Below are 25,951 nucleotides of genomic sequence, written 5' to 3' on the forward strand. Positions count from 1 at the left end.
AGTGCCCTGGAAGCCACTTAATCTAACTCTCACTTTTCGAAAAAAGGGAAACTGAGGCCTAGAAACCTGAGGCGAGTTGCCTATAGATACCCAGCACCCAGGTCTTCTGATTCCCAGAGAGCTCAGAATCCTGTAGCTGGATTAGTCCCTCCCTCCCCACCCCGGAGCCAGGGTCCAAGAAGGGAGGGAGTAAGCAGGGTGCAAGAATAGCCAGCATGAATGGTGTGCAATGGTGCGCACATGGGAGGGACCCACAGTGGGCAGACTGGGGTTGAGATGTCGGGCATGCCAAGTGGAGGCACCATTCTCCAAGGAGGCTCTGAGACTCCCCACGCGGCCCACATGCCCCACCAGGCATGTGAGAGCGTATTTGCCGGGAGGCAGCCTGGTGCGGCAAGGAGGCCAGTAGCTGGTAAATAATTTATCAGGACAGCTGATAGTACCTCCCCAGAACTGCCCGCCAGCCCCCAGCCCCCCTCACCCCGTGCACCTCCCGCCTCCCAGCCCAAACCAGCTGGACTAGCTCTCCCGGTGCCTGGCCGGCGCCCCCCCACTCCTGCCAGCCCAGTCACAGCCTCCGTCCAGGGCACCTTCAGGCAGGCAAGCAGGTAGTGAGCCCCGATCTTGGACATCTGAGGCCAGAACGCGGGCTTCTGGGCAGAGATGGCCCTGCAGAGCCAGGTGCGGTCTCCGGCCACACCCATGTAAGTGCCCAGGGTCAGGGCGGGCAGGTGGGCAGGGCCTGGGGGGGGCTCGTGGGGGACGCTGACCTTTCCATTGGGGTGAGAGCCCCAGATGGCCTCTCCGGAGAAGACCAGGGGGCGTGGAGGGATGCCAGCAGCCAGCCTCAGAGGCTCTCCGTGACCCCTCCCCAGAGAGATGGGCGGGAGAAGTGAGCCTCCCTCCCCCCTGTTTTGGGGGGATTTTCTGTGGAGGCTTCAGGGGGTGGGGCTATGCCTGGGGTGGGGGCGGGGTGGGAACGACAGGGCTCCTGCTGCCCCCTTTTGCCTCTAGGAACACCCCGCGTGTCTATGGGGGGAGTAGATGTTTGAAATCCAGCAGAAAGAGTTAATAACTCCGAACCGGGGAGAGATGATGGCAAAATGGAAACGATCACCTGCTTTATGAAATGGCCACCCACTGTTCCTGGTGGCAACAGGTCACAGCGATGAACGCCGCGCTTGCAGCGTTAGCGATAAACAGTATCAGATGCATGCACACAGCATTTTAATATTGCCAGTGTGAGGAGGGCTTTTAGAAGGAGGAGGGTGAAGGGGGCTCCAGAGGTTTGCACGAAATTCTGGAACAGGGGGGCCCCCCACCCCAGGGACCCCAATTCGGTTTCCTCACTCTTTTGGGTCCCCCATTGCATTATTCACCAACTACAAACCTGGTTGCCCGGCAACGGGAACCCGATCCCCCCCAGCGAGGAAGAGGCCAAGCGATTGCATCTTGGGGGTGGGACAGCAGAGGGGGGACTTCAGCCCCCGTCCCCAGGGGTAAACCTATTCCGTGAGGGTCTGGCCTTCCTGCAAACCCTGACTTCCACCCCCTGCCCCAACTGAAGTCACAGATCCGCGCCCCCAGGCTTGTCTCTGGCCACCTGGCTGTTAAGACAGGGTGCCTGGACCCTTCTCTCCCCCGGGGCTCCTAGTGTTTGGGACCTGAGAGCTTCCAGTTCCAATCCCGCCTCAGTGACCTTGGGCAAGTCTTTTTGCCACGTCTTAGAGCCTCAGTTTCCCCATCCATTTACCTCCGAGAGATCTTTGGGAGGATCCAATGAACTATATGGGCAAAGCATTTCACAGCCCCTGGCACATGGGATGCACCGGGTCATGGTTGAGCAATTTTACTCTCAGTTGGAATGTCAACTCAGCAAAGAGTCAACGACCGAGTCTCCAGATCAGGGCAGAGCGGGGGAGGGGCGGGTGGCTGTGGTGGCCGATCGGAAGCCCCGCAGAGCACTTAGAGCACTATATATAGTAAGCGCTAAATACGTGCTGAGATTATAGCCGCGTGGCGTGACCAGAGAGGATCTGGAAGGCCCTGCCGGAGTTTGGGCGAGAAGGCTCACACTCACCCCACAGTGTCAGCGCTCACATGAATAAATGTGGGAGGGCTTGCCCTGTGTGCCCTGGGCTAAGTGTCCAGAACAACAGGCAGGTGTATCTTTCCAGAGACTGGCCTGCGAAGCACCTGCACCTAGTTAGCGCTCCATGCATGCCCGTGGCAATAGGTTGGTACAGCGATGGGTGTCTCCTAAGTGCCCTGCAGAACCACAGTCAGTTTCCAGGTTCCAGAGGGGACCAGGGGCGGCCCGGGGGGGGGGGGCTGCTGGGAATCGGGATCCTGGGATGCTGCAAGGAGGACAACGATGACAGTATCTCAGGTTAAACCTTAAAGAGCACGCACACCCTCCCCTCCTTTCAGCTCAGAGTCCAGGGCTCAGCAGCATGACTCGGTGACCCTTGCCCCCTGGGGGTGGGGGTTGGCAGGTGGAGAAGGCCGCTCTGGAGTTACCATGGCAATGGTGAGTGTCCACAGTGGTGAGATGGACACTTCTCTCCCCAGACCCCTTCCCCCCACCCTCCAACCTCCAACCCAGACCTTCAGGCGTCCTCAAACTTTTTAAAGTGGGGCCAGATCACGGTCCCTCAGAGAGCTGGAGGGCCGGACTATATGAACTACTAATTCCTACTGTAACACCTCGGCTGCGCTCACTGCCCAAAAAACCTGGCGGGCCGGATCAGACTCCTCTGCGGGCCGCATGTGGCCCGCGGGCCGTAGTTTGAAGACGCCTGCAAGGGATCCTGAGTAGGAGCCAAAGTCCAGAGAGGCTGTGGAATCTGAAAGGGACACAGCATGTTGGAGGTCGAGAGTCTCTGTAGGATGGACTGGAAATGGTTATTATAATTCATGATAAGCATTATCGGTTGTGGGGATTATTAAAGGCATTATGAGTAATAAACTATGCCACTGTTTTTGGAGCTCTCCGTTTTCCCCTGCATGGATGCTTCCTGGTTAGGGCCTCTCTCTGCAAGGTCAGGGTCACGCTATCCAGGTCCATTTCACAGATGAGGAAACTGAGGCTCAGAGAGGTGATGGCAGACCGAGGAAGGGCTTTGGCTCAGCCTGTCATGGTCTCTGCTCCTGCCTCCTCGCAGGACTCCTACCTCTCCTTTGCCCCAACGCCTCCGTCCCCCGCGCAAGGGGGAAAGAGAAGAAACGCTGGGCTCTAGTTGTTTTCCAAGCAGCTCAGGGACCTGGGGTTAGAGAGGGTCATTCAAGAGGTCAGCCTGCTGAAGGGGGGGCCCGGGAGACCCCCTCCCAAGCCCCCGCTCTCTCCCCACAGACCCATGGCCGAGAGCTCCCTCTACCGGCAGCGACTAGAGGTCATCGCGGTAAGTGACGCCCTCCCCGTGAGCCCGGCCCAACGGCCTGGGCAACCCGTCTCAGGCTTCTTTCTCGCCTCCCTTCTATCCCCGGGAGCTGGCCTAGCGCTGGGAAGTTGGGGAGCAGCACTCTCAGCTCCAGTCCTGCCTGGGGCGCCCCATCTAAACCCTCAGGGCTCCACTCCCTCGTTCCTCTGTCTGGCCACCGCCACCCTCAAATGGGTGAGGGCACAGCCCTGCACTTCCAGAGTCTGCATCAGCCGACGCTCCATTCTTGAGCCCCCATATCCCAAACTTCCCATGTGTAAACCCCATTTCTCCGACCCCCATCTCATTAACCCCCATCTCTCTGATACCTCACTTCTGGATTTTCACCTCTGAACCCCCATGTCTAAATGTTCATATCTCTGGACCCCACCTCTCTGAGCTCCCATCACTCTGACCCCCAAGTCTGTCCCTCATCTCTCAGATCTGCATCCCACTAACCGCCATCCCTCTCTCATCCCTCCTCTCTGAATCCTCATCTCTCGGCACCCCCATATCTCAATGTTCATTTCCTTGGACCCCAACCCTCTAGCCTCACATCTGTAACCTCATCTCTCTGAACCCCTACCCCTCACTTAACCCCCATCTCTTTGTCCTCCACCTCTGCGTCCCATCTCTCTGTCCACTGCTGCACCTCCATCTCTCTGGACCCCATCTCCGCAGCCCAGGATCGATGAGCCCCCGGGGAGCTGGACCAGCTCGGCGAAGTGGGGAAGCAGCGTCTGCCCCGCCTTGGGTGCCCCACCCAGGTCCTCAGGCCCCTCCGCTCCCCAGTTCCTCTGTCTTCATCACCACTCCCCATCTCCTTAGCCCCCATCCCTGGATCCCCTCATCTGGACCTCCATCCCTGAACCCCGTCTCTCTCCATCAGTCCCATAGCTCAGGACCCCACCGCTCTGCCTGCCTCTCCTCGGGATTTCCATCCCGAGGCTCGCCCCGCCCCGCCCCGCCCCCGATAGCGGACCCCATTCCCGGAGGCTCCGCAGAATCCGGGCGCGGCAGGCCCCGCCCCCGCCCCGCCCGCCCCGCTGCTGAGTCAGCGCCTCGCACCCCGTGCCCGCCGGCCCGACGGCCGCCCGCCGCCCCGGGAGCCCCGCCGAGCCCCGCGGAGGAGGGAGGGCCACGGGGCGGAGGGTCCCTGGCCGGCGGGCAGCTCCGTCCTCTGCGCGCAGGAGAAGCGGCGGCTGCAGGAGCAGATCCGCGCGGCGCGCGGGGAGCTGGAGGAGGAGAAGCTCCGCGTGGAGCGGCTCAAGGTTGGTGGGTGGGGAGCGGGGGCGCCTCCCGGCCTGGGCCCGGAGGCGTGTGTGTGTGTGTGTGTGTGGGGGGGGTGCCTGCGACTATAGGATTCGGTGCTCGGGACCCTAGGAGCCTCTAATTCTGGGGGTGCAGTCAGGGGCACAGGTCCTCGCTCTGGGGGCGGCTGTCTGCTCCTGTGGGTGAGAACAGGGGGTGGTGGTGGTGGGGACATGCGTGCCCCCTTTGGGAAGAGTGTGGGGACAGTGAAAACGTCCAGCTTGGCGGTAGGGAGGAGCCAGGAGAGACTCTGATTTCACCTTTGGGATGTCTGTCCCATTCTGGAAGAGTCCGGGAGGGTGATGGGGCCTTTTTCCAGCCTGGGCAAGCTGTGGGCTGGTAATGGGGTGTCTCACCCACTAGTAGTGTTGGGAGGGGGGCAATCAGGGCATGTATCCAGCCTGAGGAGAAATGTCTGTCCCGCCTGAGTCATTGTGGGGCTGTGAGACATCTGTCCAGCCTGGTGGGGGGGAGGGCGGGGAGGACCCTATGGCGGGCTGGAGCCTCTTTCCCTGCCCAGAGGAAGTCTCTTCGGGAGCGGTGGCTCATGGACGGGGCTGAGGGACCCGAGGGACCGGAGGAAGCTGCCTTGCAGGACCCCGAGACCCCTGAGGGCCAAGCGCAGGACCGCATCCGGAACCTGGAGGACAGCTTGTTCACGTGAGTGGGGCCCCTGCCTGCCGCCTTGGCCCCAGACTGGCCGGGCCCGGACCCTGGGTCCGCTGCCAGGAGGTGGCAAATTGAGACTGGGGTGGGAGGGACCCATTGAACCCCGGGGACTCGGCTCCCAGCAGCCCCCTTTCTTCCAGACTCCAGTCCCAGCTGCAGCTGTTGCAGAGTGCATCCACAGGTGCCCAGCACAAGGCCTCCGGCCGGCCCACCTGGCGCAGGCAGGTGAGGAAGAGCAAGTGGCCGGGGCGGGGGTGTGGCCACAGGGCTCTGTGAGTACCGTCTGGTTGCTTGGTCCTCTACTTCTTTGTTCTTGGGCGAGCCTTATCCATGCCTCCTTGTCCCTGCCTCTGAAAGGAGGATGTCAGCCCACACTGGGAGAGGGGTGAGGGAGGGTCCACAGGATCTCGGCTGAGCCCTGGGAGCAGGCGCCACAGGATGTGTTGGTGTCTAGTTTCCGTTATGGTCCGAATGAGTGGGGAGGGCAGACCATGGGGAGGAGGGCTCATGGATCCAGTCCCAGAGGTGGGAACAGGTCACCAGGAGACGCGCGTAGGATTTGAGGCATCTGCTCAGGTGTGGATTTTTTTTGTTTTTGTTTTGTTTTCATTTTGGTAATGCCTTTATTCAGATAGGATTTGAAAGCACAGGATACTTCACAGTAACATCTGGCGGCCGGGGTTATCCTGAAGTCCAAGGTCCTGAGGGTCATTAGTGCCTGGCCACAGTGAGGTGCGGGCTTTCCACAGTCTCCACCTCGCCCTCATGTCTTCCCTTAGCCCCCAAGGGCCTGTCCTAAAACAGAGGTGAACATCTGTTAATCAGCATGGGAAGCACTTGTTAGATTTTTAAAAATATATTTTATTGATTTTTTACAGAGAGGAAGGGAGAGGGATAGATAGTTAGAAACATCGATGAGAGAGAAACATTGATCAGCTGTCTCCTGCACACCCCCCACTGGGAATGTACCCTCAACCAAGATACATGCCTCTGACTGGAATCGAACCCGGGACCCTTCAGTCCGCAGGCCGATGCTCTATCCATTGAACCAAACCGGTTTCGGCAGCACTTGTTAGATTTTTGTGTGTGGATACACACACACACACACACACACACACACACACACACTCTCACTCTAGAGTAGGGGTGTCGAACTCAATCAGAGAAGGGGCCAAAATCTAAAATCCAGCCTAAATTGCGGGCCAAATGGTTTACTGAACAGTCATAAACTGTCATTGTGATGGAAACGCAGCGGAGTGCAGTGATGACAGCGTGGTGCGGGCCACATTGCAAGGCCTGGCGGGACTGATTTGGCCCGCGGGCCTTGTGTTTGACACATGTGCTCTAGAGGCCCAGTGCATGAAATTCGTCTCTAGCCATGGCCGGCGATCGGGGCCGATCAGGGCCAGGGGAATCAGGGCAGGGCCAGAGAGGAGCGACAGTTGCCAGGCCAGGCACGGAAGGAATGGGCACTGGACACTGCCACTGCCGTCTCGGCACCCTGCCACTTCAGGGTTTCCCACCTCCCCCCTTCCTCCTTCCTTTGGTGCCACACCACCACCATGGCAGGCGGGCAGTGGGCAGATTGGCGCCTGCCAGCTAGAAGGAAGGATGGGGCATGAGAGGTTGGCCACTGGCCCTGAGGAGGGAGCTGGCCCTTGGCCCCCCTAGGAAGGGGTCCTTGAGGAGGAACCATAGGAGGTTGGCTGGCCTGGGGTGGGGGGAGGAACTGCAGGAGGCTGGCCAGCCAGGAAAGGTTGGCTGTGGGAGTGCACTGACCACCATGGGGCAGCTCCTGCGTTGAGCATTTTCTGCCTGGTGGTCAGTGTGTGTCATAGCAACCTGTTGTTCCAGTCATTCTGGTTGCTTAGGCATATACAATATATATATATATATACACACACACACACACACACACACACACACACACTAGTGACCCGGTGCACAAAATTCGTGCACATTAAAAGGGGATTAATTCGAGGAAATAATTTAATATTGCTCTTTGCCCTTTCTCTATAATAGAAGTGTCAAAGATGAAAAAAAATTAGTAAAATGTATATGAAAACCTTCTTCCTGTCAGAGTCTGGGGCACACCATGGGACCCAGAGTCAAGTCCTGCCCATCCACATGCACCTCAAAATTGTATGAGACCCAGATCCGGCCAGCCCCCGCCCCCCCTCCACTGGGCTAGGTCCAGACCCGGTTAGTCCCACCCTTGTCAAGCCCTGCTGAGTAGGGGGCATAGCCAGGTCCCCTGGCCTGGCACCAGGTTTGAGGGGCATGGCCTGAGGTCCCCCAGCCCAGAGCGGGGCAGAGGGCATGCCTTGAGGTCCTCCATAAAGCCCCACCAGGAGGGGGCACGGCCTCAGGCCCCCAGTCAAGCCCTGTTGGTCAGGGGGTCAGCCTGAGTTCCTCCAACCTAGCACTTGTGATGCACCTTGAGGTCCCCCATCAAGCTTGCTGGGTGGGGGGCATGGCCTGAGGTCCCCCGTCAAGCCCAGTGAGGCAGGGGAGTGCAGCCTCAGGTCCCCTGGCTCAGCGCTGGGGTGGGGAGGGCGTGGTCTGAGGTCCCCTATCAAGCCCTACCTGGTGGGGGGCACAGCCTGAGGCCCCCCAGCCTGGCGCTGGGGCGGGGGGAGCAGCCTGAGGTCCCCTAGCCCAGCACCAGGACGGGAAGGGCACCTTGAGGTCCCCATCAAGCCCTACGGGGGCAGGGGGCAGGGGAGGGTGTAGCCTCAGGTCCCTGCTGATTGCGCGTTAAGGCTCCTTATGGGAACTTGGCCTCAGCTGTGGGTGCAGCCATCTTTTGTGAGTGATGGTCAATTTGCATATTCACTCTTTATTAGATAGGATATAGATGATATAGATATAGATATAGATAGACAAATAAGCCAGAACTTCCTTGCCAGAGATGCAAAAGGTATAAAGGTATGCTTCCTGGCTCAAGGGAGCTCACAGTCCAGATGAGAACCTGGGTACAAAGAGTCTGTGAGAGGGGAGCCCTGGGTATGAAGCAGCTCAGAGGAAGCACCTTCGTGAGGCTGAGGAATCAGGGAAGGCTTCCTGGAGGCAATTCCATTTATGCTGAATCTGGGTGAGGGCCAGGCAGGAGGGGAGAGGGAATTCCAGCGGAGGATGGACTCTGTAAAAGCATGGAGGCTGGAGAAAAAGTAGGATCAGAGGACTGTGAGGAGATCCACGGAGCTTGGCCTCGGCTCTCTGCACGGCTGTCCCCAGCTCCCCTCCCTGAGCCCCTCTTCCTCTCTCTCCCTTCTTCACCCCAGTCCAGCCATGCTGACCCTCTTTCCTGTTCCTGGAACTCGCCTAGCTTATTGCAGCACAGGGCCTTTGCGTTTGCTGTTCCCTCTGCCTGGAACGCCCTTCCCCACCTCTTGTCTCAAGGCTGGCTCTTCTCATCTTCCAAGTCTCTGTTTAATGTCATGTCTTCCCAGAAGCCCTCCTGCATCTTATACCTACAGAAAGGAGGCACTCCATCACCTCCCAGGCACTCCTTAGCCTCTCATCCTGCTTCTCTTTTTCCTGCCGAAGTCCTCACTCACTGGCATTATGTTTATTTATTTGTATTGATGGCCTGCCTACTCCTATGGGAATGCATTTTTATTGATTTCAGAGAGGAAGGGAGAGGGAAATAGAGATAGAAACATCAACGATGAGAGAGAATCATTGATTGGCTGCCTTATGCATGCCTCCACTAGGGAGCCAGCCTACAACCCAGGCCTGTGCCCTGACCGGGAATCCGAACGCTGACCTCCTGTTTCCTAGGTTGATGCTCAACCGCTCAGTTACACTGGTCGGGCTGGAATGTGTTTTTTTTGTGTGTGTGTTTTTTAAATATATTTTATTGATTTTTTACAGAGAGGAAGAGAGTTAGAAACATCGATGAGAGAGAAACATCAATCAGCTGCCTCCTGCACACCTCCTACCGGGGTTGTGCCCGCAATCAAGGTACATGCCCTTGACCAGAATCAAACCTGGGACCTTTCAGTCTGCAGGCTGACACTCTATCCTAGGGGTGTCGAACTCAATCAGAGAAGGGGCCAAAATCTAAAATCCAGCCTAAATCGCGGGCCGAATGGTTTACTGAACAGTCATAAACTGTCATTGTGATGGAAACGCAGCGGAGTGCAGTGATGACAGCGCGGTGCGGGCCACATTGCAAGGCCTGGCGGGACGGATTTGGCCCGCGGGCCTTGTGTTTGACACATGTGCTCTATCCACTGAGCCAAACCGGTTTCGGCTGGTTTTTGTTTGTTTGTTTTGTTCTTGCCTCCTGAAGTCACTGTCTCCTGAACAGTGACATCACTGGCGAACCAGACTGCTCTGGGCCACACAGTGAAGGAACAGGCATGCTGGGGCAGGGCCATGTGGGCAGCTGGAGATTTGTCACCAGACCTGGGGCCAACCCCTACCAGCAGCCTCAGCCTCGGGAAGGTGACTGGCTCCCTCAGGTGCCTTGGAAACCAAAGGAAAGGTCATCCAAGGGCCCATCATCTCTTGTTTCCTTACGTTACAGATAGGAAAACAGAGGCCCAGAGGTGACCGGGCCTCTTCCACGGTCACATGGCAAGTGAGGGGCAGATTCCGGCAGGGACTCAGCCCTCCCGTGTCCCAGCACGGAGCTCTGCCCTCCAAACGTGTTCGGACTGAACGTTCTAATAGCAAACGGCTTAAGTGTCTCTTGTGGCAGTCTCAGTAGCTGTCAATACAGTAGATGCCTAATATAGAAAACTAGCCGCCTGCCACAGTATTAAGCACCTCCTGTGTACAAGGCACTGGATGGAGCAGAGGGCAGTAAGATGGGTGAGGAAGGCTGAGATGTAGCAGACCGTTTGGTACTGAAGGTAATGGGGAGCCATTGAGGGGGTTTGAGCAGGGAAGGGGTACTGGCATGCAGGAGGCCAGATGTGAAGACATGGATGCCTGACCTTGTCTCTGTTACCCCTGCAGGGTCACCGTCCACTCTCCCAGCCCACTGCGGAGGCAGGGACTGAAGGTGGGTATTTTTGCCCCTATGTCTGGGGGTCCCAAGAGGAGGGACCTGCACCTGGATGGCCTGAATCTCACCCTGTCACCTTCCCTCTCTCCTGTCTTCCCCAGGTCAGACTGATCTGAACAAGAGAGCCTCTTGGCCAGCAGAGCCAGCGGGCACATCCCTGGAGTCCCTGGCCGAGCCCAGAGATGAGGCCTTTGGGGTTCTGCCAGCCCTGAGGCAGGTCCCTGGGGCAGCAGGGGTCTCCTCAGAAGCCAATGGCCCCTGCCCCAGACCCAGCCCCCCTCTGGAGCAGGAGCACAATCAGGGGGTGACAGCAGCGTATGGGGGGGTGGGCGAGGCCAAAGGAGGGGGTGTGGTAAAGGTGGTGTGGGAAGGGCTGAGGCCTACAGAGGACTGTGCCAGGGGGGCCACGGGCCCAGAGCTGGAGGCGAAGGTAGAGGAGATGGTGCTGGAGGCCATCGGGGACAGGCTGGAAGCCAGCCGCCCTGAGCTCCCGTCCTGGGTGAGGGAGGACAGGGGAGTGGTGGAGGTGGTCTGGGAAGGGGTGGGAGGCACAGAGGGCAGCGACTCTGAGGCTTCAGGGGAGGCTGGCAGGGGCCCACCGCAGGCGCAGACCAGCTCCCCGAGGCTGCAGGAGGAACGAGAGGGAGAAGCTTCTGGAACAGGGGAAGGCCCCCCCAGGGGCAGCCCTGATGGCTTCCGGCATGGGGGCCCTGGGGGAGAGGAGGGGTCCTTTATCTGGGTGGAGAGGGTGACCCTCAGCGAGGAGTGGGAGGAACTCATGGTGGAAGGGGTGGAAGGGCCGAGGACACTAGGGAAGGAGCGGGGAGGTGAGAGTCCTCCGGGGGTGGGGAGGCTGGGAGGCGAGGAAACCTGGGAAACGGAGAGGAGACGGGCCGAGGAATCGCTGGGCACATGGAAGAAAGGAGGTGAGGAACAGTCAGGGGCAGCGTGGGAAGGAATAGACACGTCGCTGGCGGCGGAGAAGAAGGGACGGGAGGAACCCGTGAAGCCAGAGAGGAGGAGAGGGGAGGGGAAGGCGGAGGCGGGGAGGGACAGCGGCGAGGACGCTTTGCCAGCAGAAAGCGAGGGAACGAAGGGAGCGTGGAGGGCAGAGACGGAGGGAGGCGAGGAACCACTGGGAGCAGAGCAGCGTGGAGGCGAGGAGAAGCTGGAGGCAGAGAAGGACGCTGAGGGGCCAGTGGGAGTAGAAAGCAAGGCAGTGGAGGGGTCGTTGAGGCCCGAGGAGGAAAGAGCAGAGGGAAAGCTCCGGGCGGAGGAGAAGGGGGTCGAGGAGGAGAAGGGGGTCGTAGAGAAGAAAGGAGATGAAGAAAAGCTGGAGGCGACGGAGGAACCGCTGACGACAGAGAGGAAGGAGGGTGAGGGATCACTAACAGCAGAGAGAACAGGAGATGAGGAGCCACGGGATGAAGAGGAAAAAGAAGAGGAATCACCGAAGGCAGAGAGGATAGGAGGTGAGGGGCCATTGGAGGCAGAGAGAACGGGGGGTGAGGGGCCATTGACGGCAGAGAGAACGGGGGATGAGGGGCCATTGGAGGCAGAGAGAACGGGGAGTGAGGGGCCATTGGAGGCAGAGAGAACGGGGGGTGAGGGGCCATTGGCGGCAGAGAGAACGGGGGGTGAGGGGCCATTGGAGGCAGAGAGAACGGGGGGTGAGGGGCCATTGGAGGCAGAGAAGAGCCAAAAGGTCAAGGAAGACGTGAGTCCAGAAGCTCAGAGAGAGTCTGGAACTGGGGAAGAGTGTCAGGCAGAGAAGGTGAGTGAGGCAGGGGCTTCCCCGGGGGCCCAGGAAGAGCTCAGGCCGGAGGAGGAAGGGCCGCAGCCGTCCCAGGAGAAGCAGGAAGGCTTGCCGGAGGAGGAGGAAGCAGGGAAGCCTCAAACCCCCGCCGCCGAGGGCCAGGACCCCTCAGGGGATGCCACGCCCCTCCTGGCAGAGACCCCAGCTCCTGAGCAGCCCGCCGAGTGCCAGCCACTGCTTCCGGTGGAGGAGCCCAAGGCCAACCCCCGTGCCCACCCCGTGCCCACCTATGCACCTGCCCAGCAGCCCGAGCCCTCGGCTCCCCCTGAGGGTGAAGAGGCAAGCGGCCCTAAGCAAAAGACGTGCCAGTGTTGTGCGGTGATGTGAGTCCACGCCCCCCACCCCACGCCTCGCTCTTCTCACAGCTACCTCGGCCTCTGGGCATCCAGCAGAGGGTTCCCAGGCACAGACAGGGCATATGGGACTGGCCATGGCATCTGGGAGCCTGCTGGCCCACACCTCCACCTCCACCTGGGCTTCTGGACCCCTTGCCCACTGCCTGTGACCCTGGCTCCCTTCTCCGACTAAACCTTTATACTTGAAAATAAAATATTAAAGCATTGGGACAGCTCGAATGCGTGTGTTTCTTTTGGCACAGAACCACCTTACCATCTCCTGGTGGGAAACGGAGGGCTTCATTTGGCTGGAATCGAATGATTGCGAGTCAGTGAATGTGTAGGTGCAGCTGCTGCGACAAAAGACCTCAAGTAACAGTAACTATAAAAAAAAAGTACGTTTATTTCCGATCCATGAAGTCACTTGGGGACTCAAGTTCCTTTCATTTTCTCGCCCTCCCCTTTCTCTTGGGTCTGGCTGGAGCTAAATGATGGGCGTGCTGATGTTTTTCCAACTCAGGGAAAAGGAAAGAGAATATGGAGGCGCTCCATCGAGCCCCAGCTTTGCCACAAGTCATTTCTGCTCACATTCCATTGGCGAGAATTCCGCGCAGGGCCACACCTAGCAGCCAGGGAGGCTGGGAGTGCCCTTGGCTACAGTTCCGTTACAGCAGCAGGACAGATCTGGGGAGGTGCCTGCCACTCTGGATTTCGTGTATCCTCCTCTGCTCCCTCAGCCACCCGCACAGTCCCTCCAGGGCCAGGCCTTCTCCGTAGGAGTCCTTCAGTCTCCCTCAGCTCCTTCTGCCTGCCTGGGTATCCGTAGGTGGGCGGCTCAGCCTCTCTGGGCCTCCGCGTCTTCAGCTGTCACATGAGCACCCTGTCTCCCGGCCCGGGGTCAGTTCAGGCCAGAGCCTGGGGCCTGGGCGCCGTGAGTCCAGGAGGCCCAGCTCCTCAGGTGTGGGCAGGAAGTGCTTCTCATACCCAGAGTCCATCCGGGAGGAAGTCTGGGGGGGCTCTATTACCGGTAACGGCTCCATCTCTTCCACTTCCACGGTGGGCAAGTCTCCAGGGGGTGGGGCCTGGGGTACATCCTGGGAAGAGAGGAGGCTGAGATGACGAGCCCCCTTTTCTGCTCAATGCTCCCACCCCCACCCCACTGTCCCCCACCCCACCCCCTACCTCCTGGATGGGGGGGTTCCTGACAAGCCAGTCTTGTTTGCTCACCTCTACGCGGGGCTGGCTGAAATGGCTATTGGCGGGATCGGGGATGTCCTCCCACACCCAGCGGGGCAGTATCTTGTGCCACAGGTGGAGGCACCTGGTAAGCAGGGAAGCGTCAGGGAGGGGGATCCGGAGAATACCCATGCCCGGGTTGCAGGGTCTAGGGATGTGGGGTGTCCCCTCACCCTGGAGGTCCAGCTACTGCCCCAGCTGCCCTTCCCACCGGGCGGAGACCCACACGCCTGATGCCTCACCTTCCGGAGACGGCCAGGCTCACGCCACAGCCTATCAGGAGCAAGCCACACAGGAGGACGCCTAGCAGGATTTCCAACTTTAGGGTGTTATCTGCGGGGGAGGGGAAGAAGGACACTAGACACCAGGAGCAGGGAGAGGTCGGTGAAGGCTCATGGATGTGCAGGCTGGCGTGAGGGAGGCAGAAAACGAGCAGGGGCAAGGGGCGAGGAAAACCTTGGGGTGGGAGTGGGCTTGTGAACAGAGCAATACTTGGTCAGAGGTCAAGGTGAGGGGTGGGTGAAGTGGTTAGAGACACACATTGCCTGATAACCCACAGCAGTATTTAGCAGAATCGAAATGCATGATCCATAGCGACCCTCCCGCCCCCGCCCTAAGTCAAAAGGTTGCCCAGTCATGAAAGCCCAGAGAATCATTCCATATCCCCTTCAAATGAAGCAGCCCCCCCACACCCCGCCTACTACAGCAGAGCCACCCCAGCCCCTACCTGGTAGGTGAAGCCGGAGGCTGGGACCGGGGGGGCCCTGTCCTGCGATGGTGGACACCATCATCCACAGCTCACAGGGGCCCGAGGGAAGGTGGGGCAGGGTGGTCTTCTGGGTGCTGCCACTCACTGAAGGACAAACCCAGAGAGGGTTATATATATATTTGCAAGATATAATCATGGCAAAGTAATTATGATAAAAAATGGGGCATTATCAATTAGGAACAAATGTGAAGTACTAATGTGTTTAGGGGTGAAATGATATCAAAGACTCTAGGAAAAAAGTGTGTGTGTGTGTGTGGGGGGGTAAATTGAAACAAGATTAGCAAAATGGAGGTAATTACTGAAGCTGGGTGGTTATCTTCTCCCTACTTTTCTCTTTTTAATATTTTTTAATTGATTTTTAGAGAGGAAGGGAGAGGGAGAGATAGAAACATCTATGATAAAAGAGAACCATGGATTGGCTGCCTCCTGCATGCCCCCTACAGGGGATTGAACCCACAACCTGACCAGGCATCCAACCTGTGACCTCCTGGTTCATAGGTCAACGCTCAACTACTGAGACATGCCGGCCAGGCCCTACTTTTGTATGTGCTTGAAATTTTCTATAATAAAATGTTAAAAATCTTCAAAGCACTCCTATGGGTGTTAACATACACATGAGAAAACCTGGAAACTGTGTTGTCCTATCAGTGAAATGATGAAAATGATGAATTCTTGATGCTGTGTGTCAGCTTTTGTAACAAGCACAGACAGTTTTTGTAATTGGAAAAAAAAGGGTAATATATTTTTTAAGAAGGAATTTGTGTCCAGAGTAAAAACTCAACCTATACCCAAAAGCATGAAAAAGAAATAAAAATCATATGTAATCCTACAATCCTGTCGACACTGAGGGAAAGGTATCTTCACATTTCTGCCTCAGCTTTGCTCCACGCTGGTTTATTTTACAAACATGGAACCATCCCAGAGTTTTGAATCCTTTTTATCTTTTTCACTTAATAAAATAGGACAGGCATCTTTCAATGCCAATAAATATAGATCGGAGTCATTACTTTTAATGGCCAAGTGGCAGCCCATTACTTTGAGAGCCACGAGGGTGATTGTCCGCTAGGGAACAGATGACGTCATGTGTTCTCCCCGGGACTGAGCGGGAGCCAGAGGGGCCCCTCTGAGGACGGGGGTGTGTGTGTGTGTGTGTGTGTGTGTGTGTGTGTGTAAACTGATGGGTGGGGGGTCTGGGAACAGGGGCGGGAGGCAGGAACACTCACCATTCGTGCAGACGGAAGGCCTGGTCCCACTCCGCGCGCACAAGGTGTAGTGGGTGAGATGGCCCCGGAGTTGGTGCCTCGGCACCTCTGCCCACGCTAAGGCGGGGGTCCCTGGGGGAGCATCCTGGAGTCTCCGGAGCGCTGGTCCCACTAACGGTGCTGGGGACAAAGCCAGCGGGTCAAGGTTTGCCAGGGTTCCAGGCCCCTCCATCTGCCAGCCCCGTTGCTTACCCAGTTCCTCTCTGAACGCCCAGACCGAGGGGGCAGGGTGCAAGCCCCCAGGAGAGACCGCTGTCACTGTGACCCGGTAGGGGACCCCTTTTTCGAAATTCTCTGTGGGAAAGCGGGGAGGAAGCAAAGCCCAGTTTGAATTGAGGGAGCAAAATCCTGACCCTCCTCCCCCACGTTTCCTTCATGTGGGTCGCCAGAAGGACACGCGGAGAACAAGATCCGAGTATCAGTCATTTATCTGGGAAGTAACCCCAGAAAACTCCCAGAGGGCCAGTGGGGAAGAGAAATAGGGAAAGAAAAGCAGCTAGTAAAACTGTGTGTCTGAAAACAAGTTCCCCACGTGGGTCACGGAGGTTCACTCCCGCTGGTGACCTCTGGGGGGCAGCAGAGAGCACGCGCCGGAGGAGGCAGCTGGGCATTGATCCACCAACCCTTCATTTGTCAATGGGTTAGTCCCAGAAGCGGCTTACCTCCCTGCCCGTCCAGCCTTCTACCCAGCAGGCAACATGTTTCAGGGACCAGAAACTGGCCTCAGGCCAGGAAATGCTGGAGGCCGGGAGAAGGCCAAGTGCTGGGCTAGGATGGGGGCTCTGACCCCACCCATCACGGGCAAGTGAGGTTCCTGAAGTCCCTCCTCAAAACTGCTGCTGTTGCATGGCCTTCCCAAACTGGGAATTCTCCAGAATGAAGGCCCCTCTTGTTTTGGCCATAAATTCTTACGGGCCTCAGGACTCTCTCCTACAATTCTCACTCAAGACCTTCTCATGCTCTCCCAAGTTCTTTTTTTCTTTTTTAACATGTTTTATTGATTTTTGTAGAGAGAGGAAGAGAGAGGGATAGAGAGTTAGAAACATCGATGAGAGAGAATCATCAATCAGCTGCCTCTTGCACACCCCCTACTGGGGATGCGCCCGCAACCAAGGTACATGTCCTTGACCGGAATCGAACCCAGGACCTTTCAGTCCGCAGGCTGACGCTCTATCCACTGAACCAAACCGGTTTCGGCTCTCCCAAGTTCTTAACCTGAAGGAAGGCCCCCCCCCCCCCCCCCTCCCCAGTATCAAGCCCCGGCTCAGAACTCATTGCTGGCCCAAGACCCAAGCATTTGACAGTCTCCTGGACAACTCCACTTGGATAAGCCTCAGAGGCAAACATGTCAAATGGGACCCCAAAATCCTGCTCCAAAACCTGCTCCAACCAGAACCTGCCTGCTTCTCTCCACTCCTCAGTCCCCACCTGGTCCAGCCATCATCGCCTCTGGCCTGGACTAGCACAGTTCCTTCTCTCAGCTTCCACCTCTCCCCCTTCCCCCCACCCCCAACCCAGTGTGTTCCTCCCACCACATCGGCCAGGGGGTGCCTGTGAGCACCTAGTCAGGGCACCTCCCTCCTCTGTTCAAAATCCTCCCTGTGGCCCATGCACCCTCGGCCCATTACCTCCCTGCCTTCACCTCCTCCCACTCTCCCCCTCACTCCAGCCACACGGCCATCCTTACTGACGCTCACACGTCAGATGTATCCCTGCCTCATGGCCTTCACACGGTCTATTCCCTCCTGCCTTTTCCTCAGCCATCCCCATGGCTCCCTTTCTCACCTCCTTTAGGCCTTAGCTCCAATGCCACTTTCCCAGCGAGGCCTTCCCTGGCCTTTCTTTCTAAAACAGCATTCTCCCTCCTTCCCCTCCCACTGATTTATTTTGCCCCAGTTGCATGATAAGTACTTGCTTTTGTTCCCTTGGCTGCCTGCCCCACAAAAACTTTGCTGAGAGTGATGGTTCAGGGTCTGGCTTCAGGGGCCTATGTCATTGAAATCCTTGTTCCTGCTGAAACCGGTTTGGCTCAGTGGATAGAGCGTCCGCTAGCGGACTCAAGGGTCCCGGGTTCGATTCCGGTCAAGGGCATGTACCTTGGTTGCGGGCACATCCCCGGTGGGGGGTGTGCAGGAGACAGCTGAGCGATGTTTCTAACTCTCTATCCCTCTCTCTTCCTCTCTGTAAAAAAACAATAAAATATATTTTTAAAAAAATCCTTGTTCTACCACCTACTTGCTGTGAGACCTCAGGCAAGTGGCTTAACCACCGTAGGCCTTTCTTGCCATCTGTCAATCAATTCTGGGGCTAGCAGACACCTATGTTATAAGGAAGTTTGAATGATTTAATGCTTATGGCAATAGACATCAGCTGCTATCACACAGTGGGTGGTCCATGAACTAATGATACTGAAGCATAACACTCTTTCCTGCATACCCATCCATCCATCTGCTCCCCCACAGCTGGGATGGGAGACCAGGTGTAGCAGGGCCTCACCTGGCAACAGAGCACTGAGGTTCCCAGGGGGGAGCCGGACCCAGCTGAGGTTCTCCGGGGGCTCCCCGTCTCGAGCCCAGTCCACCACATGCTCCCGCGGCGCCCCGGACCCTGGCTGCCACGTCACCAGCAGCTCTGTGCTCCCCGCAATGCTGCTGACCACCACACCACGAGGGGCGGAGTCGGAACCTAAAGGGCAGGGAGAAGGAGTCTCAGCTGCCCATCCAGGGGGTCCCCCCCTGGCACTCCCAGGGCACCGAGTGGAGGACATTCACAGCCTCTTACCCAAGCAGAGCAGAGAAAGGTTGGTGTGAGGCTCCCAGCTTGTGGCATTGATGGCGGACACTGCAACCCACTCTGCTTGGGCTGGGATGGAGGAGCTACAGCAGGGAGTCTCCTGGAGGGTCAGGTTCTGACCTTGAACCTGGAACCAGACTCTGTAGCTCGCCTGCACACAGTGCCCGGGGGCCTGCGGGATACGGGAAAGAAGGGGTTCGTATCCCCCACTTAGCAGACACCTGTTGGGGGTCTCAGTGAGGTCACCTGACAAACCAGTCAGTGGAAGGTTTTTGTTTGCTCCACTTTACAGGTGAGGAAACGGAGTCTCAGAGGGGCTTAGCGGGAGAGGTGGGATCAGAATACAGTTTCAGCCCGGCTGGTGTGGCTCAGTGGTTGAGCGCTGACCTGTGCACCAGGAGGTCACGGTTAGATTTCCGGTCAGGGCACAGGCCTGGGCTGCAGGCTCGATCCCCACTAGGGTGCATGCAGGAGGCAGCCAATCAATGATTCTCTCTCATCATTGATGTTTCTATTTCTCTATCCCTTTCCCTTCCTTTCTCTCTCTAAAAAAAAAAAAAAAAAAAAAGCCAAACAAAACAAAACAAGACAAAAAACAAACAATAAAAACATGTTTTGGGGAAAAAAAAGAGTGAATGCTCAATCAATTTTGTTGTTGTTGTTACTCCTCTCCCAAGGATATTTTTTCCAATAATTTCCAATAATTGATTTTTTTCTTCTTTTTTTCAGAGAGAGTAGAAGTGGGGGGGAGGGAAGGAGAAAGAAACATCTATGTGAGACAGACACATCCATTGATTGCTTCAGGCACATGTTGACACTAACCACTGACACCGCTGCCAGAATTCAATAAATATTTTTTAAGAGAAGACAGGGCCTGTTGTTTTCTGCTTTGCTATATTTGCTGTGAGCCAGGGCCTAGCAATACCTGGAAAATAGCAGGTACTCAACAGATTTGGATCAATGAGGACTGTTGTACCCATGTCTGTTACCTCATAATGTCCTTTTGATATTAACATCCAAGCCCTTAGCACACTGCTATATTTTGTGGAGCTAAGCCTCATCTTGCTCCAAACCTTCGTACTGTCTCCCTGTCTAGAACAGATGCTCCCATTTTCTTTTCCTTTTTTGAATCCTAGAAGTCCGGAGGGGATGGGTTGGTGGTGTTCCTCAGCCCAGCTTGCACCCTCTGCAATCTGGGACCCCTCAAGGGATGTCCGATTGCCCGTTTAGGCCCGATCCTAAATGGTGGGATCGGGCCTAAACAGGCAGTCGAGGATTGCTGGCTCCCAACTGCTCGCCTGCCTGCCTTCCTGATTGCCCCTAACTGCTTCTGCCTGCCAGCCTGATCACCTCCTAACCAGGGGTCCTCAAACTTTTTAAAGTGGGGGCCAGATCACGGTCCCTCAGAGAGCTGGAGGGCCGGACTATATGAACTACTAATTCCTACTGTAACACCTCGGCTGCGCTCACTGCCCAAAAAACCTGGCGGGCCGGATCAGACTCCTCTGCGGGCCGCATGTGGCCCGCGGGCCGTAGTTTGAAGATGCCTGTTAAATGCCAGACTGATTGATGTCTAACTGCTTCCCTGCCAACCTGTTTTCCCCCAACTTCCCTCCTCTGTAGGCCTGGTCCCTCCCAACTGCCCTCCCCTACTGGCCATCTTGTGGTGGCCATCTTGTGTCCACATGGGGGCAGGATCTTTAACCACCTGGGGGCAGCCATCTTGTGTGTTGGAGTGATGGTCAATTTGCATATTACTCTTTTATTAGATAGGATATTTTTCTTGATTTCAGAGAGGAAGGGAGAGACAGAAACATCAATGATGAGAGGGAATCATTGATTGGCTGCCTGCACGCCCCCTACAGGGACCGAGCCCAGAATCCAGGCTTGTGCCCTTGACAGGAATCGAACCTGGGACCTTGGAGTCCACAGACGGACGCCCTATAAAACGAGCCAAACTGTTTAGGGCGCACGCTCCCATTTTCACGCCTCGGCTCAGAGGTCCCAGGTGATGGAGGCATGCTCTGGGCCCAGGCCTGCGGCAGGACTTCTCTGGTCATCACCTTCCTTTAAGCCTTAAACTTGTGAGGGCAGTGACCTGTCTTGGTTACCTCACTGTTATTTGGGGGTTCCCTGACGCACGCCGAGAACTGTAACTGGTCCCCGCCACTCACCTTCCACAGAAGCAGGGGTGTCTGTCCATCTTGTGTCCCACAGAGGTTTCCCGCTATCCAAAGCTCTCTCGGAGCTAGCAAGGAGGAGGAAGGGGCAGGGGCGCAGTTAGACATCAACCGGGCTGGCAGGGGAGTGGTTAGGGGTGATCAGGCTGGCAGGCAGAAGCGGTTAGGGGCAATCAGGAAGGCAGGCAGGCGAGCAGCGGGGAGCCAGAAGTCCTGGATTGTGAGAGGGATGTCCGACGGCCCGTTTAGGCCCGATCCCACCGTTTAGGATGAAAGGGGCATGGGCAGACGGACTTCCGGGACGGGGGACAGGTGCTGGGGGGTGAGCCAGGAGACCCGTACCGGAGGGCGGCGTCTGGAAGGTCAGAACGGGGCTCCACTCGCCCCACAGGTCCTCCTCCTTCTCCATCCGGCAGCGGCCGGACACCTCGTAGCGAGTGGCCAGTTCCAGGTCCTGGATCTCAATGGGGGTCAGGGGAATGGATTTCAGTTCTGGTTCCAGCTGGGGAGAGAAGGACAGAGCCACGAGGCCGAGGGCTGAGGAGACAGTAACTGATCTTCTGTGTTATCAGGGTGGCCAACTCGCCTGCCTTGCCTGGCACCAAGAGGTTCCCAAGACCTTGGACTTTTGTTTTTGAAATTAGGTCCTGCCTGGCCGGTGTGGCTCAGTTGGCTGGGCATTGTCCTGTGTTCGGAAAGGTTCAGGTTTGGTTCTGGTCAGGGGCTCAGGCCCGGGTTGCAGGGGAGTTTGATGCCCCGTAGGGGCCATGCAGGAGGTAACTAGCTGATCGATGTTAAACTCTCACCTCTCTCTCTCTCTCTCTCTCTCTCTCTCTTCCCGCTTCATCTCTCTTTCCAAATCAATAAACCTTTCTTTCTTCTTCTTTTTTTTTTTTTAATATATTTTATTGATATTTCACAGAGAGGAGGAAGGGAGAGAGATAGAGAGCTAGAAACGTCGATGAGAGAGAAACATCGATCAGCTGCCTCTTGCACACCCCCTACTGGGGATGTGCCCGCAACCCAGGTACATGCCCTTGACCGGAATCGAACCCGGGACCTTTCAGTCCGCAGGCCGACGCTCTATCCACTGAGCCAAACAGGTTTCAGCAGGGTTCAAATTTTTTTTAAAGAATAGTTTATTGCCCTGACTGGTTTGGCCCAGTCGGGGGTGGGCAAGAGGCAGCTAGTCGATGTTTCTCTCCCATCAACATTTCTATTGTAACTCGCTATCCCTCTCAATTTCTCTCTGTGTAAAATCAATTAAAAAAAATAAAAAATAAAAAATTTGAACCCTATGTGCCAGGTGATAAATTCTATTGCCATTCCCATCTTACAGGTTAGGAAAAGTGAGGTTCAGAGAGAGAGAGGAAGTGACTTGCCCAAGGTCACGGAGCTGGTGAGAGCTGGAGCTGAGACTCCGTACCCAGGCAGTCAGATTCCAAAGCCTGCATTGCTCTGAATCCTAAGAATAATCAAAGTGACAGCTCTGGCCTACACTGTGTTTCGCATCAAAAGCTGAGGCTGAGGTAGTTGTTCACCCCTAACATGCATTCTTCCTCTCTTCCTTTGGAAATACAACCTCCGAGTAGTAGTTGGGAGCACGGCTATGAAGAATAAATACTACATTTCCCAGCCTCCTTTTCAGTGATGTGAGAAATATGACTACGTTCTGGCCAATGAGATAGGAACAGAAGTGACAGGCATCTTATAGTGCATGGATGGGTCTCCCAACTCCTTCTGGGCTCCGTTGTCCTGGGGTTGTTTGCCACTTTCTCCCAGTGTGAGCTTGGGAAAATTGCTTAACTCCTCTGAGGCTCAGCTTCCCCAGCTATAAAATAGAGATCTTAAACGTATCTGCTGTGAGGGAAGGTTGGAAGGTCTTATCAATATAATCCATGCTGGCGCAGCTGGCGTGGCTCAGTGGTTGAGTGTCAACCTATGAACCAGGAGGTCACAGTTGAATAAAAATATTTAAAAAAAATTTTAAAAATAAATAACCCATGCTACTTGCTTAGCCTAGGACCTGATGCTCGACAAGTCAGCTGCTTTTATTCTTTTTAAAAAATATATATTTTCTTTTTTTCAGAGAGGAAGTGAGAGGGAGAGAGATATAGAAACATCAGTGATGAGAGAGAATCATTGATCGGCTGCCTCCTGCATGCCCCCTACTGGGGATCAAGCCCACAACCTGGGCATGTGCCCTGATTGGGAATGGAACTGGGACCTCCTGGTTCGTAGATCAACACTCAGCCTCGGGGCCGCGCTCAGCCACGGGGCCGCGCTCAGCCACGGGGCCGCGCTCTGAGCTCAGCCACGGGGCCGCGCTCAGCCACGGAGCCCCGCTCAGCCACGGAGCCGTGTCGGCTGGGCTGTTAATCCTTTTTGAGTTTCCTGAGAACCAGGCGCTGCTCCTCAGCTGTAAGATGATGGTAAGCGCTCGTGTTCTTATTTTAAGGTTAACATAGGCTACTTGAGTACTTTCATTCATTCATAAAAATGCTACAAGAAGTTTGTTTTTTCTCAGAAATTCCAGTGGAATTTGGATTGAGACCGCATGGAATTTATAGATTGGGGGGGGGGGGGGGAGTGGAAGAACATACATGTACAGGTCTTTTGTGCGGGATGCACAGACTGCAGGAGCAGGTGAGAAATGCGCTCTGGCTTGGTCTCTGATTTGGGGCTAATGCCCTGAGAAGGGTTGGGGGAAAGCACTCGGACACTCACCAGGGTCCAGGCCATCTGCTGGCATCTCCGGGAGCGGAACTGGCAGACCAGGACCTTATGGGGTGGCCACGGAGGTGGGGACCATTGGACAGTGGCCTCCAGGGGGTCATCCTCTGACAAGTCCACGTCAGGGTCCAGTTGGGGGGCTCCTGGCTTCACTGAGGAGGGAAGACAGGGTGCACTGAGCCGGCGGGGGGCGCTTCAGGCCCACCCACCCCTTAGGTAGCACCCCGCCCTCCTGCCCGTTACTTTGTGTCTCCAGGTTCACGGAGACTGGGGGCCCGAGAGGCTGGCCAGCCACGGCCGCCCAGACCAGGAGCTCGTCGGATGTGGTGAGCTGTTCCCGGGGGATGGTCACCCAGCTCTGCCCAGCAGGCACTGCCACAGTCCAGGTTCTGTTGGAATGACTGTGAGAAGAGGGGGAGGTTGGGAGGGGTGTGCATAGGGCCGGGCCCGAGCCACAACAACAACTGCTCTGTTTGGGTTCAAATCCCAGCTCTCCTGTTTTAGAGTTGTGTGACCTTGACAAGAAACTTAACTTCTCTGTGCCTCAGTTTCCTTATCTACAAAATGAGGGCACCTGCTGAAAGGGCTGAAGAGAGGAGGGGAAACAACGTGACAATAAGTGGAATGCATTTGGAATGCGTTTAGAACACCGTTTGGGTGCATAATATATGTTAAGTGAACATCGGTTATTGTATTTATTAAGCACCTAATGCACACTCACCACACACACACACACACACACACACACACACAGTGACCAGACATCCCGCTTTTGGTGGGACAGTCCCGATTTTCAACAATTTGTCCCGCGTCCCACGGTGTTTTCAAAAAGTCCCGATTTTTAACAAAAATCCTGCCCAAAGTGGGACGTCTGGTCACCTTACACTAGAGGCCTGGTGCACAATATTCGTGCACTGGGTGGGGGGGTGTCCCTCAGTCGGACATCCTTAGCGCTACCATGGAGGTGAGAGAGGTTCCTGCCACTGCCACTGCACTCACCAGCCGTGAGCCCGGCTTCTGGCACATGGACCACCAGGGGGCAGATCCTGCACTGAGCATCTGCCCCCTGGTGGTCAGTCTGCATCATAGCGACCGGTCGTTCCCCTGTTCGGTCTTTTTGCATATTAGCCTTTTATTATAGAGGATATGCACACTTAAGTCTGTGCAACTATTCAGCCAGCAAATAAACATTGTGCCAGGCCCTGCTGCAGAAACAGGATAGGACTATGATCAAAGTAGGCAAGGACCTGCTTTTGGAGCGGGTGTCCAGTGGGGTTGGCAGATGAGAAACAAATATATAATGAATGGTGGTCTGAGCAATATAAAGAATAATCCAGAAGGGGGAAGAGGATGCACTGTGTTGACTGGGTGAGGACTGACTGCTATTTTAGGGAGGGTGGTAGGGAAGATCTCTCAGACAAGGAGACATTTGAGTAAGTGCCTGAAGGTGGAGCTATGCAGTACCGGTGGAAGAATATTTTAGGGAGAGAGAACAATCAGTGCAAAGGTCCTGGGGTAAACTGCATGGTGTGTTTGAGAGAGAGTAAGGAGGAAGCCCATGTGGCTGGAGTGGAGAGAGTGGGAGGGTGGGGCGGTGAGGGCAGGAAGGTGACAGGGTGATTGTGCCGGTCCCGGGAGGCACAAGGAGGACTGGTTTGTGTCCGGAGTGAGGTCGCAGCCCTGAAAGGCTGAGAGCAGAGGAGGAAGGTGCCCTGACCTCGATGTTCACAGGCGTCCTGGAGGGGCTGTGGCAGAGGAGAGACTAGGGGTGAGGGTGAGTCCAGAGCTCCTGGAAGAGGTGACTGACCCGTCTACGCCAGCAGTGATGGGAGCTGAGGCTGGTGGGTGCCGAGGGAGGGGGAAAGCCAGAGTCTGAAAGACACTGAAGGTGGGGCGGGGGTGGGGGGGCAGGCTTGCTCATAGATCAGATGTGGGTGAGAAAGAGGAACTGAGGAAGTTCTCAGGCATTGGATTCCAAAGGCTCCGAACAGGCCCTTCATAAACAACAACAAAAACACCAGTGCTGGGAGGACGGGGAGGAACTGGAGTCCTCCTGCCTTCCTGGTGGGAACATAAAAGGCTGCAGCTGCCCTGGCCAGTGGGCTCAGTGGTTAGAGCATTGGCCCAAGCACTACAGGGTCTCAGGTCTGATTCTGGTCAAGGGCACCTGCCTGGGTTGCAGGTTTGATCCCTGAACTCAGTTGGGGTATGTTAGGGAGGCAACCAATCGATATATCTCCTTCACATCAATGTTTCTCTCTCTCTCTCCCTCCATTCCAGTCTCTCTTAAAACCAATGGAAAAAATACCGCATTTATGAGGATTAACAACAACAAAAACGTTAAACGGACAATTGCCATATGGCTCGGCAATTCCACTCCTAAACATACACCCCAGAGAATGGAAAGCAGG

General features: G+C 56.1%; 2 protein-coding genes across 2 annotated transcripts in view; one reads left to right on the top strand and one right to left on the bottom strand.

Annotated features, from left to right (window-relative positions):
• The first annotated feature begins 510 nt into the window (after positions 1–510).
• On the top strand, positions 511–12,795 carry PALM3 (paralemmin 3). The gene is made up of 7 exons (XM_036459983.2): positions 511–704; positions 3,353–3,401; positions 4,610–4,690; positions 5,251–5,390; positions 5,540–5,624; positions 10,368–10,413; positions 10,518–12,795. The coding sequence occupies exons 1-7, from the start codon at positions 664–666 to the stop codon at positions 12,557–12,559; spliced, it is 2,484 nt and encodes an 827-aa protein (XP_036315876.1). The 5' UTR covers positions 511–663; the 3' UTR covers positions 12,560–12,795.
• Positions 12,796–12,946: 151 nt separating this feature from the next.
• Positions 12,947–25,951, bottom strand: part of IL27RA (interleukin 27 receptor subunit alpha) — a 15,466-nt gene continuing 2,461 nt past the window's right edge. The window contains 13 exon segments of the mRNA XM_045589301.1: positions 12,947–13,456; positions 13,458–13,661; positions 13,795–13,888; positions 14,046–14,136; positions 14,531–14,656; positions 15,796–15,954; positions 16,027–16,128; positions 18,331–18,519; positions 18,616–18,799; positions 20,802–20,875; positions 21,150–21,309; positions 23,535–23,692; positions 23,784–23,941. Of these exon segments, the coding sequence (XP_045445257.1) occupies positions 13,403–13,456; positions 13,458–13,661; positions 13,795–13,888; positions 14,046–14,136; positions 14,531–14,656; positions 15,796–15,954; positions 16,027–16,128; positions 18,331–18,519; positions 18,616–18,799; positions 20,802–20,875; positions 21,150–21,309; positions 23,535–23,692; positions 23,784–23,941 (1,753 nt within the window). The 3' untranslated portion in view covers positions 12,947–13,402.

Source organism: Pipistrellus kuhlii, unplaced genomic scaffold (assembly GCF_014108245.1).
Source record: "Pipistrellus kuhlii isolate mPipKuh1 unplaced genomic scaffold, mPipKuh1.p scaffold_m20_p_30, whole genome shotgun sequence".
Lineage (NCBI taxonomy): Eukaryota > Metazoa > Chordata > Mammalia > Chiroptera > Vespertilionidae > Pipistrellus > Pipistrellus kuhlii.